Source organism: Anolis sagrei, chromosome 5, assembly GCF_037176765.1.
Source record: "Anolis sagrei isolate rAnoSag1 chromosome 5, rAnoSag1.mat, whole genome shotgun sequence".
NCBI lineage: Eukaryota > Metazoa > Chordata > Lepidosauria > Squamata > Dactyloidae > Anolis > Anolis sagrei.
The window spans coordinates 66,922,476-66,934,720 of record NC_090025.1 but is presented as its reverse complement, the minus strand read 5'-3'; the positions used below and the strand labels follow the sequence as shown (position 1 = coordinate 66,934,720).

Genomic DNA, 12,245 nt, shown 5'->3' with positions numbered 1-12,245 from the left:
TTCCCTAGAGGCATATTTTATGTCTGCATGTGTCAGTAGAGTGAATTTACTTGGAAATGCTGGGGGTACTGATTTAGTGAGCTCTTTACACGCAACTATTTGAGAATAAAAGAGGGGTTCTGTTTCCCCCCAAAGCTTATTAAAATCTTTTTCTTCTGCACATAATATATGCTAATCAACCGTGACTAGTGACTCTCATGTCTTTGGAATGATGAATTTGCTCCACATTTCAGTTTGACTTTTAAAGAAGATCGTCAAAGTGCTTGAATCCCAAATAGGTGTAAGCATCTTAAATAGCTCATTTAAGACTAAAAAACAGAATTAATGTATCACTCCTCTAATACGAAAGCTACCATCATCACTGCTCTTACAGATACATTATCATATTAAGTATAACGATTAATATTAGTTTCATGTCTATAGATCAGTGGTTCTCAACCTGTGGATGTTTTGGCCTTCAACTCCCAGAAATCCTAACAGCTGATAAACTGGCTGAAATTTCTGGGAGTGGTAGGCCAAAAGACCTGGGGACCCACAGGTTGTAAACCACTGCTATAGATGGCCCATACAGAAGAAACATTAACAAGAGCAACTTCTCATTTTTCAAACAAAACCCTTTCCTTCCTTTTCCCTATTTCCAGAAGTTTGATCAAATAGAAGTTGAGACCTTGCTGGAAGATCTAGAGAGGCACACAAACACTTTAGGTGCGGGGGGCGGGGAGCGGGATATGTTTTGAAACGTGGGTAAGGAAATCATATTGATGTTGTGGGTAAGGGGTTGTACTGTATGGCCAATATAATGCCTATGCATGCAGGCACCCCAAATGTAAATCCAAATGGCCTCCCCTCCTGCTACCTTTCCTCTTCAGTCATGCGTGTAGGCTGCTAGTATTTTGAGAAATATCTATATTCAACCATGGGAGTGGGGAGCAATTAGATCTACATACAGCAAGCATTCTGGCCTTCTGTAGCAAAGTGATGTATCAGAAAAAAGGGTAAGTGAAGAAAAAGACCTCTACAGATTCTCCTGGCATTATTGCTCCAAACACTTTAAGCTGGAACCTGTTTCTTTTTCCAGTAGTTTAAAACGTGTGTTTTCTCTCTCTCTCTCTCTCTCTCTCTCTCTCTCTCACACACACACACACACACACACACACAGTCACTGTGTGGAAAAGTAGAGATACATTACTAAACTACCTTAGTATTATGCCCTTGTACTTTCTTCTAGTCGCTGCCACCATCCATGGGAAAGGGGAGAAACTGAGTAGTGAAGTCTTCAATAAGACCACCATAGAGATCCATTCCCGGTTTTTTGTTTGTTAGTTTTTCATGTCAGGAGCAACTTAAGAAACTGCAAGTCGCTTCTGGTGTGAGAGAATTAGCTGTCTGTAAGGACATTGCCTAGGGGGCTCCTGGATGTTTTACCATCCTGTGGGAGGCTTCTCTCATGTCCCTACATGAGAAGCTGGAACTGACAGACAGGAGCTCACCCTACTCCCCGGATTCGAACCACTGACCTTTTGGTCAGTAGTCCTGTCAGTACAAAGGTTTAACCCATTGTGCCACCAGGCACTCCTACCCATTCCCAGTAACTATAGAGAGTGGATAATGGCCCTAGGATTATACATGGTGACCCTTAACCTGTTTTTGTATGGCCCTCAAAATGATTCCAAAAGACCTTTGTAACTTCAAGAGTAAACTGGCCTTTCCATAGAGAGAGAGATAAAAAAGTTGCAGAGAGAAAGAGGGAGAGAGATACTCTGCCCCTCAGCCCACCATCAGCATCCAGGTTCAACAGACTATCCTGATGTAACATGACCCTTGTCAAAAAAAAAAAAAGTTGCTTACATAGTTTTGGACTAAATGATTAGTCTTAGTGTAAGCCAGCTTCCTGTGTTCCTAAAGCTGATTTCAAAATGTTTTGAAATCAAAAGGATTTGGTGTTCTTTTGATATGGTTAATTTTGAGAATTAATAACTACAAAAAACCCTACCTTTCAGTCTTTACTGAAGCAGTGGATTTCTACTGATGCGATATACGTATGAATCCCAACTCTGCCACTCTTACAAAAGGACGTTTATTTTGCCAGAAGGAAACTACAATCAATAATTAATGTTGCAATATGGTCCAGCCAGTAATAATATTCAAAAATATGTGGTTTCATGTTTACAATAATTGTCTGTGATGTGCACTGAATAGCAATTGAATGTGTAATTATGTGTAAAATGGTATTAATTTTCAGCTAAAGGATATACTATGTAGCTGCAGAAGATGTAAAAGCAATATGTAGTTGTACTGAGGATATTTCTGCATGGTTCTGATGTCAGGTGATGAAAAACTTGAACTTTTGCACAATTTGAGTTTGCACAATTTGAGTTTGCCTAGTTGAATCCACTTTTCACTCCTGCAAATGGTGCCACAACCCAAACTGTTATCTTATTAAGACTGCACCACTCTTCTGTCAAAATAGCAATAGCTATGGTTGAGGAATGTCTGGTAATCGCATCTGTACCATTAGTCATAAGTTTACTAAAGGAAAGCACATAACTCTTGTGGATCAGATTCATTTCAAGAACTTAGTGATCCAGATCTGTCTCGATGTTTGACATTTAAGCCTTGGGTAAGAACTTGATACCATTTCATTTTTCAGCTTTCTGTCCTTCTGATTCATGTGCTAATGCTTTGAGGCATTTATGCTGGATGATAGAATATCCTAATGCTAAGAGATGACATAGAACTGTTTAGAAATGCACGAGCTCTCTCTCTCAAGCATGAGGCCAAAATCTTACTTCAATTTGTTTTAATCCCTGTGCTTTCCCTTATTTCTCAAGTTGGATTCCAAAGCTTCATCCCCTCCTCTCAGATACCGGCCCTCTTCTTGTCCAGATTCTAATAAAGAGAATCTCCAGGCTATCACCAATGAATGGTTGTCGCTGACTCTTGGCTTTTCATCTCCAAGCACACCTTCCCCTTCTCCTCCACCTTTTCCTAAAAGCCTCCTTTCTGATTTAGAGGAACTCAACTCTCTAGCTTTAAAAAGCTCACAGAGCGCACCAGGGCTCTCCAGTAATGTTGCTTCTCCAGCAAAGCATGGCCATTTTGTTCCGATCTCCTCGCCAAAGGCTCCCAACTCCTTCCCTGAATCGTCAGCTTCATCTCAATCATTTTCCTCATCTGCCTGTAAATCACCTCCTCCAGCAACCCGGTTTCATGACAAGGCACATAAACCTGAATGTAGCAATTTCAGAGAGATGAGAGGAACCCCCTCTGTCAAGGAAAGGAAAAGCTTCTCACACATTTCTCGAAAGACACCAGAAATAGCAGATCCTGCTCTTCTTCTCCCTGACGAAGACCAGTTGGTCAAAAGCCTGACAGAGACTGATGAACAGGAAGAGATCTGCGAAGAGCTGCTGTCAATAATCCAAGGGGGGCAGTCAAAATATAAAGATTCAGGTTTCTACAGGCGTGCCCCTGATGTAACAGAACCATTGGCAAGGCTCCACATAGAGGAAGAGCCAGACGCTGACCATTTAGAATCACCAATAGGAAGTCAGAGAGAGCTCATGGTATCTTGCGAAGGGGACAATTCACCACATACTAAAAAAGAGGTATTTAAACTTCTTAAGACAAATTCCTACATCAGTGTCATTAATTCAAGTCTAATCTTTCCATTTTGTGTGTTTTTGCATGTGCATAGTACAAATTTCACGAGGAGTACAAACACACACACCAGACCTGTCTTCCTCCCATTCCTTTCTTTCAGAGATGAGAAGAAATGTACTCTAATGAAATATATTATTTCTTCAGTCTAGAGATAGTTGTCATTACCGGTGGTCCTTTTCCATGGTGAGACATTCCTAGCCCTCGAATAAAACTAGACCAAATTAGAAGATACATTGAATGCATGGCTATGTTGGCATATTTGATACATATTTTATAAAGTAGTCATTTGGATTGACACCATGGCATTGTGGAAGATGGGTAAGCCCTTCACACATGCAATCTGCTCAATCAGAATTTTTCCCAACCATCCACTGTTGCCATTTGACCTCAAAGGAAGCAGCTGTTTGTGGACAGCAGTTTCCCTCTGTTAAGTTTCCCTCTGAATACAGTTATACCCTGATTCAGATATGATTTGGCCCTGTCACTGTTAATTGAGAGAAAGCACCACAAATGTGATCATGCATGAAAAAAACAGTTCTTTCAGTATTGTAGCTTTAAAAAGAAGAAGCCATTGTAGGGTCACTAGAAGCTCTCCACTCCACTCACAGACACGTTAACTGGTGTGCAGAGGGGTAAATTTCAAGAGGGAACAGAATGGGGAGATGATGTGCATGGTGATCCTGATTCTATCTGAAGACCCATACACAATAAACAAAAAGTCAGGGGAGTCTACCATATATAATTAATATAACATTGAGTTTCATTCTCAGAAATGGGGCATTAATGAAAAAACAGAAATGGGGCAATGGCAAATACTGGTTCCCTCAACAGTGGTGCAGGAAGTCTGTCCCAGATTCCAGTCCCTTCTACAATGAGGACATGCTGATAAACCTGTCTCAGGGATATGGTTCAGCACCTTGGATAGCTTCTTTAAGGCTCTGGCTAAATTTCAGACAAGTCCTAGTAAAACATTTGCCAACCAGAAAAGAATGGGGAGAATTCTTTCAGGCTATGAGAAGTAGCAATCATCCACATCTAATGATTTCTCTACCTGTAGATGTGGTATATAACAGCCTAGCTATGGAGCACATGTTCCATAACTGAAACCCACACTAATAAGTGACATCATATTTATTAAAGAGTGAGCCTCCCAATGTCTAGTTCACCTTGGTAGCCATGTATTACACTTTCTCCCATGGCTCATCTCCCTCCCTTCCACAAATACACAAGTTTAAATGCCTAGGACTAACAGGAAAAACAAGATGCTCTCATTCAATTTGGAGATCCATGTCAAAATATGCTTCAGGTTTTGATCTAGGAATTGTGCCTCTAAGAATGACATGCACTGACTGTTCTGTAAGGCCCTGACTATCCTTGAAGTCAGTCTGAATTTTTCTTTAAATGCTGTTCACTTGCCAGCTTTCCCCAGTCATGTATGGGGTTGGCAGTGCACCATTTCCTCTCTTTGTTTTCTCCCAGTGCCTCTCTATAAATATATACTTAAGGCTGAGATAATTTGAAAACAAGAGGAAACAGTCTTGCCTAACATAGAAATTGGTCCTTGTGTCTCTAATTATCCTAATTCAGAAGTTTTCAACCTTTGACTCTCCAGATGATTTGGACTTCAGTTTCCAGAATCCCTATCAACCATGTTGGCCGAGGCTTCTCAGAGCTGAGATCCAAAACACTCGGAGAGGCTACTGTCATGCTCTGAATTAAGAGTGTTCCTTAGATATGCCATCTGAATGTACCCTGTACTTTTTTCTGTATTAGTTTTTTAGTAGTAAGAAGGAAAAAGGTAGAAGAAGCATGGCAAAATACAGATTATGAGACATATATAGTGAGAAGCCCCCATTAAGTTCAGTCAGTGTGGTTGGGCAATTATGGCATGACACCTCTAAGCACAATAGGAACAGCAATTAGTGGTTGAGTTGACAAAGTCTTGATTTCCTTTCACTGATGGTGGTTCTGTATTCCTCTCCTTTTACAATTGCTCTCCCACACAATTGTTGTTGTCTCTCTTTAAATGTTTTAAGGCAGCTTCACCTCCCTATGAGATGCAAGCGCCTTCCACTTCTCCTTCCTGCCTTGCTTCTAGTCCTCCATTTCACTCAGACAAAGCATCTTCCTCTGAATGTGTGTCTACATCCTCCAAGCCTGCTGTTACTCACTCACCCCCTCTCCTTTCCAAACTGTCATACAGACAGGAGAAAAAAACACCAAAGTCAAAGGTAACAGTACCTTTATGCAATACTGCATGTCTTTATAGATGCTTGACAAAAAAAAGAAGCCTGGAAGCCTAACCCTTTTTTTTAAAAAAAAATCATACTGAGTGACTAACATTTAGAAATGTCCGCATGCAATCAAATTCAAACAGAGAAAGTTGTTTAAGTGCACTTTAATTGATTAATAACCCATTCTTCAGGATAACAAGATATTTGAATAAGTAATTTCTTAAATTATTAGATAATTACTCAGTAACTGAAAATAGTTAATCAGAATGAAGAAACTAATTGTTCAGAATTAAGATGTTGTTTCAACACAACAACAAAAATCTGCATAGAACACTTATTTGTTTGTTCTTTATTTACAGTATTTATATTCTGCCCTTCTCACCCCGAAGGGGACTCAGGGCAGATCCAGAAAACATACAAGGCAAACATTCAATGCTGTTATATACTGACAAGACAGACAACAGTACAGATAGACGTATATAGGCTTTTCCCATCTTTTGGCGTCTTGGAGATTGTGCTCAATTCCGGCCACGAGGGGGTGCTCTCGCTCTATCCTCCATGCCGAAGAGCCCTGTTCACAAATTTCCTCCTTTAGATCACTGCCATTTCTGGTATTTCCTTATGGTGCCATTAAAATACATCCCCACTAAGCGGTACCTATGTATCTACTCACAGCTGTTTTGTTCTGCTAGGTGGGCAGTGAGCTGAGCTGAAGGCTGGGCACTTACCCCCAACCCGGGCTTCAAACTGCCAACCTTTTGATTGGCAAGATTTATTGCAGCTGGTGGTTAACCTGCTGTTCTAAAGCCTGGTCCCTTTTGGCACTTTTTTGGCACACAGAATCAATTATTATTCATATTTCTCAAAGCTGTCCTTGCCCATATCTATTCAATAACCATTTGCTACATACATTTTGTTCATAAGGACCTCGTATGATGCTTCTCAAATACACTAAGAAAATATCATTGACTTTTATGCAGTTGGCTTTTGTAAGATATAACGAGGGGAAAAGTCCTATTCCGGTGGTATGGATCATTCAGTGGTATGCTACTGGTCATCTATACAAAAGCCTACATGTCTTAGTGTTACAGTAAACATCTTCATTCTTCTTTTGGGAAGCCACATTACTCGAGCTTACGGGATTCATGGCAGATGCAAGAAGTTTAAAAAGTTATGCCAGAAATAACATGGCAGCATGCAATCATCAGAGGAATGGTCAGTGGCTTCTCTTGGACATCTATAATCTGAGAAACTCCAGTAAGAATTGACAAGTAGATGAGGGTACCAGAGCTACTCAGCGGCCTTGCCCTTTATGAAACCTCTTCTTAATAGTGCATTTGTAGCATAGGAAAAGGCCCAGGAGAACAAGGATCAGTCTCTTGCCAGATTGATGTGTCTTGGGAAGCACCTAGTTAAACTCAACCTCCTGTTTGCTTCTGAACCTGCATCAAGGGGCTGCTGCTTAACTGCACAGAGTTAAACAAGGGAGAAAGACAAATAATGAAATGAATGCTTTCTCCTTTATTAGCCTGGCATTATATTTCCCTGGGAGAAAAGCATCATATAAACTCAATGAATTAATGCATTAAACCATAGGCATCACACCTATATTTTTCACCTGAAACACATGCTAACAGCCCCACCCCCCAAAAATCATGTTCAGAGGTTTTCTACAAAAGTTGAACTGCAACAGCAAGTCAACAATTGCAATACTGTTTGAAGTTGAGAGATCCCAGTTAGCAAATGAAGAAATGGGAATGTTGTTTTTGCTTTTCAGTAAATTACACTGCTCTGATCAAGGCTTCCACACTAGCACTGCACACACTCAAACATGCAGCCTCGATTTAGGAATTCCTGCCAGAGAAGACAGCATTTATTTATTCATTTATGCTTCTGGGAAGTGGGACATTGGCACATAATGTATCCAATACTGATGCAGTGCCCCTAACAGCAAATAATGTATGATCAAAAGCTACAGAAGTAATGTGAAAGCTGCCAATCACTATCTCTTTCAGTACTCCTTAAGATATATGGAACCAATCTTGTATTTGTTTTACAAAACTCACTCAACCTTCCCAATAAAATTGGGAATCTAAATTGACATATTGATTCCATTTTTCACCGATCTGACTTACTCAAGTAACACACACACTTAGGATCTTTAAAGTCAGCTTTTAGCAGTGAACTCTTTTCATTTTCTCCTGATTGTTTTGTTGTCAGTTACTTGTATTTTCTTTCTGGTAATAATGTTTTGGTTGTGTGCTTCACTTTGGAGGCCATCCCTCCCATATTAATAACATAGCTGCATTTTGACAATTTACAGTCGTAGAACCTTGTGTCCCAGATGAGCTGTAAGTAAATCATTCTTCATAGGCATCGTAGGATTTTAAGTGCTTTGGAGTGAGGTGGGAAAGTATAGATGATAACAATAGCTCTTCGGGTGAACTGGATTAACAGATCTGCATGTATTTTGGAAATTAAAAGGTGGTTTGTGTCGCTTGCGAGAATGAACCATTGTGCGCTTTTAGAGGAATTGACCCAGTGTTTATGGTTTTTCTAGGCTGATTTAAAAAGAGAGATATTTGTCATCGGCAAACCTCCTCGTAGCCCTGTTACGACGAGGAGATCTTGCGGCTCACCTGTCAGAGGGCACAGCTATTCACATAGGGTATGGTACTATAAGGCCCTATATATATATTGCCTGAGCTCCCCTAGGATAAGGAATTTGGCATCTATTCCCAAAGTCTTGAATGCACATGTACAAATAATTGTTCTAACACGCTTTCATTTCTGTTGTACTGCTGTTTAGAATGGAAACATTTGGATTCATAACTGAAAAGAAACCACAATAGGTTGCACCTGATTTGCAAAGGGGAATAAAACAACCTAACAGAAAAACAGATCCTCTTAAGCACCTGAGTCTACCTTAATTTTCTTCCCTCCTCTTGTTTCAGGCTGTATCGCACTTATGAGGCTATTTGTCATGGCCAAATAAGAAGGTCCCATTTGCACATTCTGTGGATTTCATAACGTCAGTTCTGCTGTTTCTTGTTTTCAAATGCATGGTCCTTTTTTTTCCTCCTCCAAAATATTTTGCTTCTATGGCAACGTGTGCTTGCACTCACTTGACACCACGCTTCCTCATAGCACTGCTTCGCTCAGAGCTGTCATTGGCATCGGCTTTTCCCTGCCTATCTGCCTTGAACTGCAGCCTCTTGAAAGGGCCACCTCTTCCTCTTGAAACTATCATCTGTACTGTTTTTCCAAGGAAATGTGTGTGTTTAATGCATTTTATGTCCAAACCAAATGTTGTACATATCTGTATCTTAATGTCTCTACACATTACAAGCTTTGTTTGTCAGGACTGCAAGGGAAAGGGGTCGGGTTGAAGAGAGAAGTTTGTTTGGGTGAGAAAATGGCATTGTTCCAGAAGTGTTGCAATGATAGATAGCTGAATTAGTATGTTCTTATTTATGAGGCTGGAGGTATTTGTAACAAGGAACCTTTTTACCAATTCCATCTGGTCAGAAAGCTCTGATTTACAGTTAATTATGACATTCATTAACTACGGAGGCTGCCCTATATTCCAGGATCTGATTCCAGATTATTTATTTATTTCCAGCATTTGTACCCCATCCTTCTAAACCCCCGAAGGGGGACTCAGGGCGGCTTACATCAGCAGCATTTTGATGCCAACACATACAGAATACATACACAATATATCACAACATTACACATTGAATAAAACCATTAAGTTAAAAAATAATTTAAAAACACTATTAGCAACCATGTAGCCATATCCAATTCAATTCAGCATCCAAAGACTTTGTCAGAGCCTGTCCATTGTCAGTTCACGTAAAAATTGCAATCGCTATCAAGCCTTCTCCCCAAATGCCTGGTTCCAGAACCATGATATAAGTTTCATCCTGAAGGAAAGGAGGGATACAGCTGACCTAATTTCACTGGGGTTTTCCACGGGCGGGGGCCACCACTGAGAAGGCCCTGTCTCTGATCCCTGCCAAACGCTTATGCTAGATTATCTGGCAGTGTAGACTCATATAATCCAGTTCAAAGCAGATAATCTGGGATCATATATTGGGATATAAGGCAGTGTAGATCCAGCCTCAATGACCAAGTACTGTATTAGACTCTAGAGAGGGATGTCTAATAATAATAATAATAATAATAATAATAATAATAATAATAATGTAATAATTTTTCTTCTTACTCGCCTCTCCCCGTGGCTCAAGGCATGATACTGGAGCCTGCAACTGATGAAAAGTATTGTAAATCCACCATGTATTTGGTTGCTGTGCTGCTTCCCTGTAGCATCCAGGGAGAACGAATTAAATAATCACTGTTAATCTAAAAATATGAAATGAGTATAATGTAATACATATATATTTTTAATATGGAATCATAACTTCAACTTTACCTGTTAAAACATCCAATACCATTTCTGATGGCAAGGAGATAGTGAGAAATGGACATTATTGTACTTTGCCGGAAAATGTTGTACACTTTGAATAACAAGCAAAACTATGAAAAAATTATTTGTAAAATACGTACCTTGTAATTAATTGCTTTTTTTACAATAAGGAATTGCATTGCTATTCTAAGTTAATAAAAGACATTTAATTCCTTTTTTAATTATTGTTAACCCTTCATTGCTTATATAGTTAAGGATTTTCAACCTCACTAAAATGGTAAAGGAGATTCAAGTCCCAGACTCATGTTCTGCCTTCTGCCACTGCAGTCAAGTGTTTTTATATCAACTAAAATACTTTTGAAAAGCAACTCTGTATAGTATTGCTTTTCAAAATAACTACAAAAGAAACTATTTTGGGGTGGGCCTGAAATCACAACAATAACTATTTGCTTTTTAAAAAAATGCATTCCCAGGCTGCGGTAATAAGTAATAGTTGTGCAACCTCAGCATCCATTCAGTAATAGAGGAACACCATTCTCCTTAACATATACTAAAAGAAATACATACATTCTGAAGAAAGATTACAATTTTTAATCTTTTAGTAATCTTTTGCTTCTTTTTTACATACAGTGAACTATGTCTTCCATTACACATTTCCTTTCATTTAAATTTTAAGATACCAATTCACATTTTCTTTGGTGTATGCAGTCTGGTGGCATTCATACACTGAACTTAAGCCTTGATCAAATGTCCCCAACACTATGTTTAAAATCACTCAAATGTAATGTCTGCTTATGCATTGGCCTTGTTATGTGTATGTAAGAAATGTTTAAATGTATCTGTTGACATCCTAAAATATGCACATAACAGCAGATGATTTGCAAACATGTATCCTATATACCAGTGGTTCTCAACCTGTGGTCCCCCAAGAACTAAAGTATGGTCCAGAGCCTCGCCATTACTATACCGTTGCCTCAAAACCATGCAGCAATGAGAGCGATTGGTTTTGCAAAATCCTCTTATAGTGCTAAGGCAACGGGGATGTCAGGAGGGGAGAGGCTGACCACCTATGAAATATTACTACTGCTGCATCGGCTCTAGATTATTAAATATGGTTTTCTGTGGGTGAGCAGATGAAAACTACTGGATGGCATATGTTCTGTATCAGAAACAAGAGCTGATGTGGTCTATCCAATGCAATTTTCTGAATCAGCACCCCAAATAACCAAACCGAATCTAAAGTTGACCAAAAATTGATTTGTAACCCTAATGTTGGAGAGTGGTCCCTGGTCACAGTGGTCCTTGGTGAAAAATAGGTTGGGAACCACTTCTATATGCACATAAGATACATGTTCCTAAGGACTGGCTATGTACCTAATGGAAAATGTCATGGGTGTGTTGATTTATAGTTAGTGTATACCCACTGAGATCTGTGGGACCGTTGCAGCTATGGTACTGATTTCAGTGTATCTGCTTTCAGTATAACAAAAATCATGATCTAATCCAAGATCTGGTGTGACAGTGTTCCTGTTAAGCAGGTTTTGCAGAAAACCTGAAAACTGTTGGTTTTTTTAAAAAATTATTATTTCTTATGGTCAAGTGCTGACAGGAAACCATCTAGAATGACTATTTCATTTTCCTTCCCTGAAAAGTTTTGACGTTACGCTGCTCTTTCAAACTATTAGTATGAATATGATTTCGTAACATTAGTATATGGAGCGATTAGTGTGCTTTATGTTCTGTCTCTCACACTACATTTTTGGGTTTATGTGTCTAAAGTACTAAAATATTATTGCATAGGATTACGATGGGTGATTAAGATGTTCAGTGGCTAGTGACATATCTTTCTACAGCTTAGCAAATCTGGGCACAATTTAGCCAAAATGGCATCATATTAAGTTCCATTTGATTCAGTTTAA

At 39.3% G+C, this 12,245-nt stretch overlaps 1 protein-coding gene across 15 annotated transcripts in view; it reads left to right on the top strand.

Moving 5' to 3' along the window:
• The window catches only part of SORBS2 (sorbin and SH3 domain containing 2), a 222,447-nt gene that overhangs the window by 197,807 nt on the left and 12,395 nt on the right, over nucleotides 1–12,245 (top strand). Inside the window, exons 26-28 of one of the 15 annotated variants that reach the window (XM_067468738.1) lie at nucleotides 2,832–3,608; nucleotides 5,700–5,894; nucleotides 8,458–8,565. The exons of the other annotated variants lie outside the window; for them this stretch is intronic. Of the exons in view, the coding sequence (XP_067324839.1) occupies nucleotides 2,832–3,608; nucleotides 5,700–5,894; nucleotides 8,458–8,565 (1,080 nt within the window). The remainder of the gene's footprint in view (nucleotides 1–2,831; nucleotides 3,609–5,699; nucleotides 5,895–8,457; nucleotides 8,566–12,245) is intronic. 15 annotated transcript variants of the gene reach the window in all.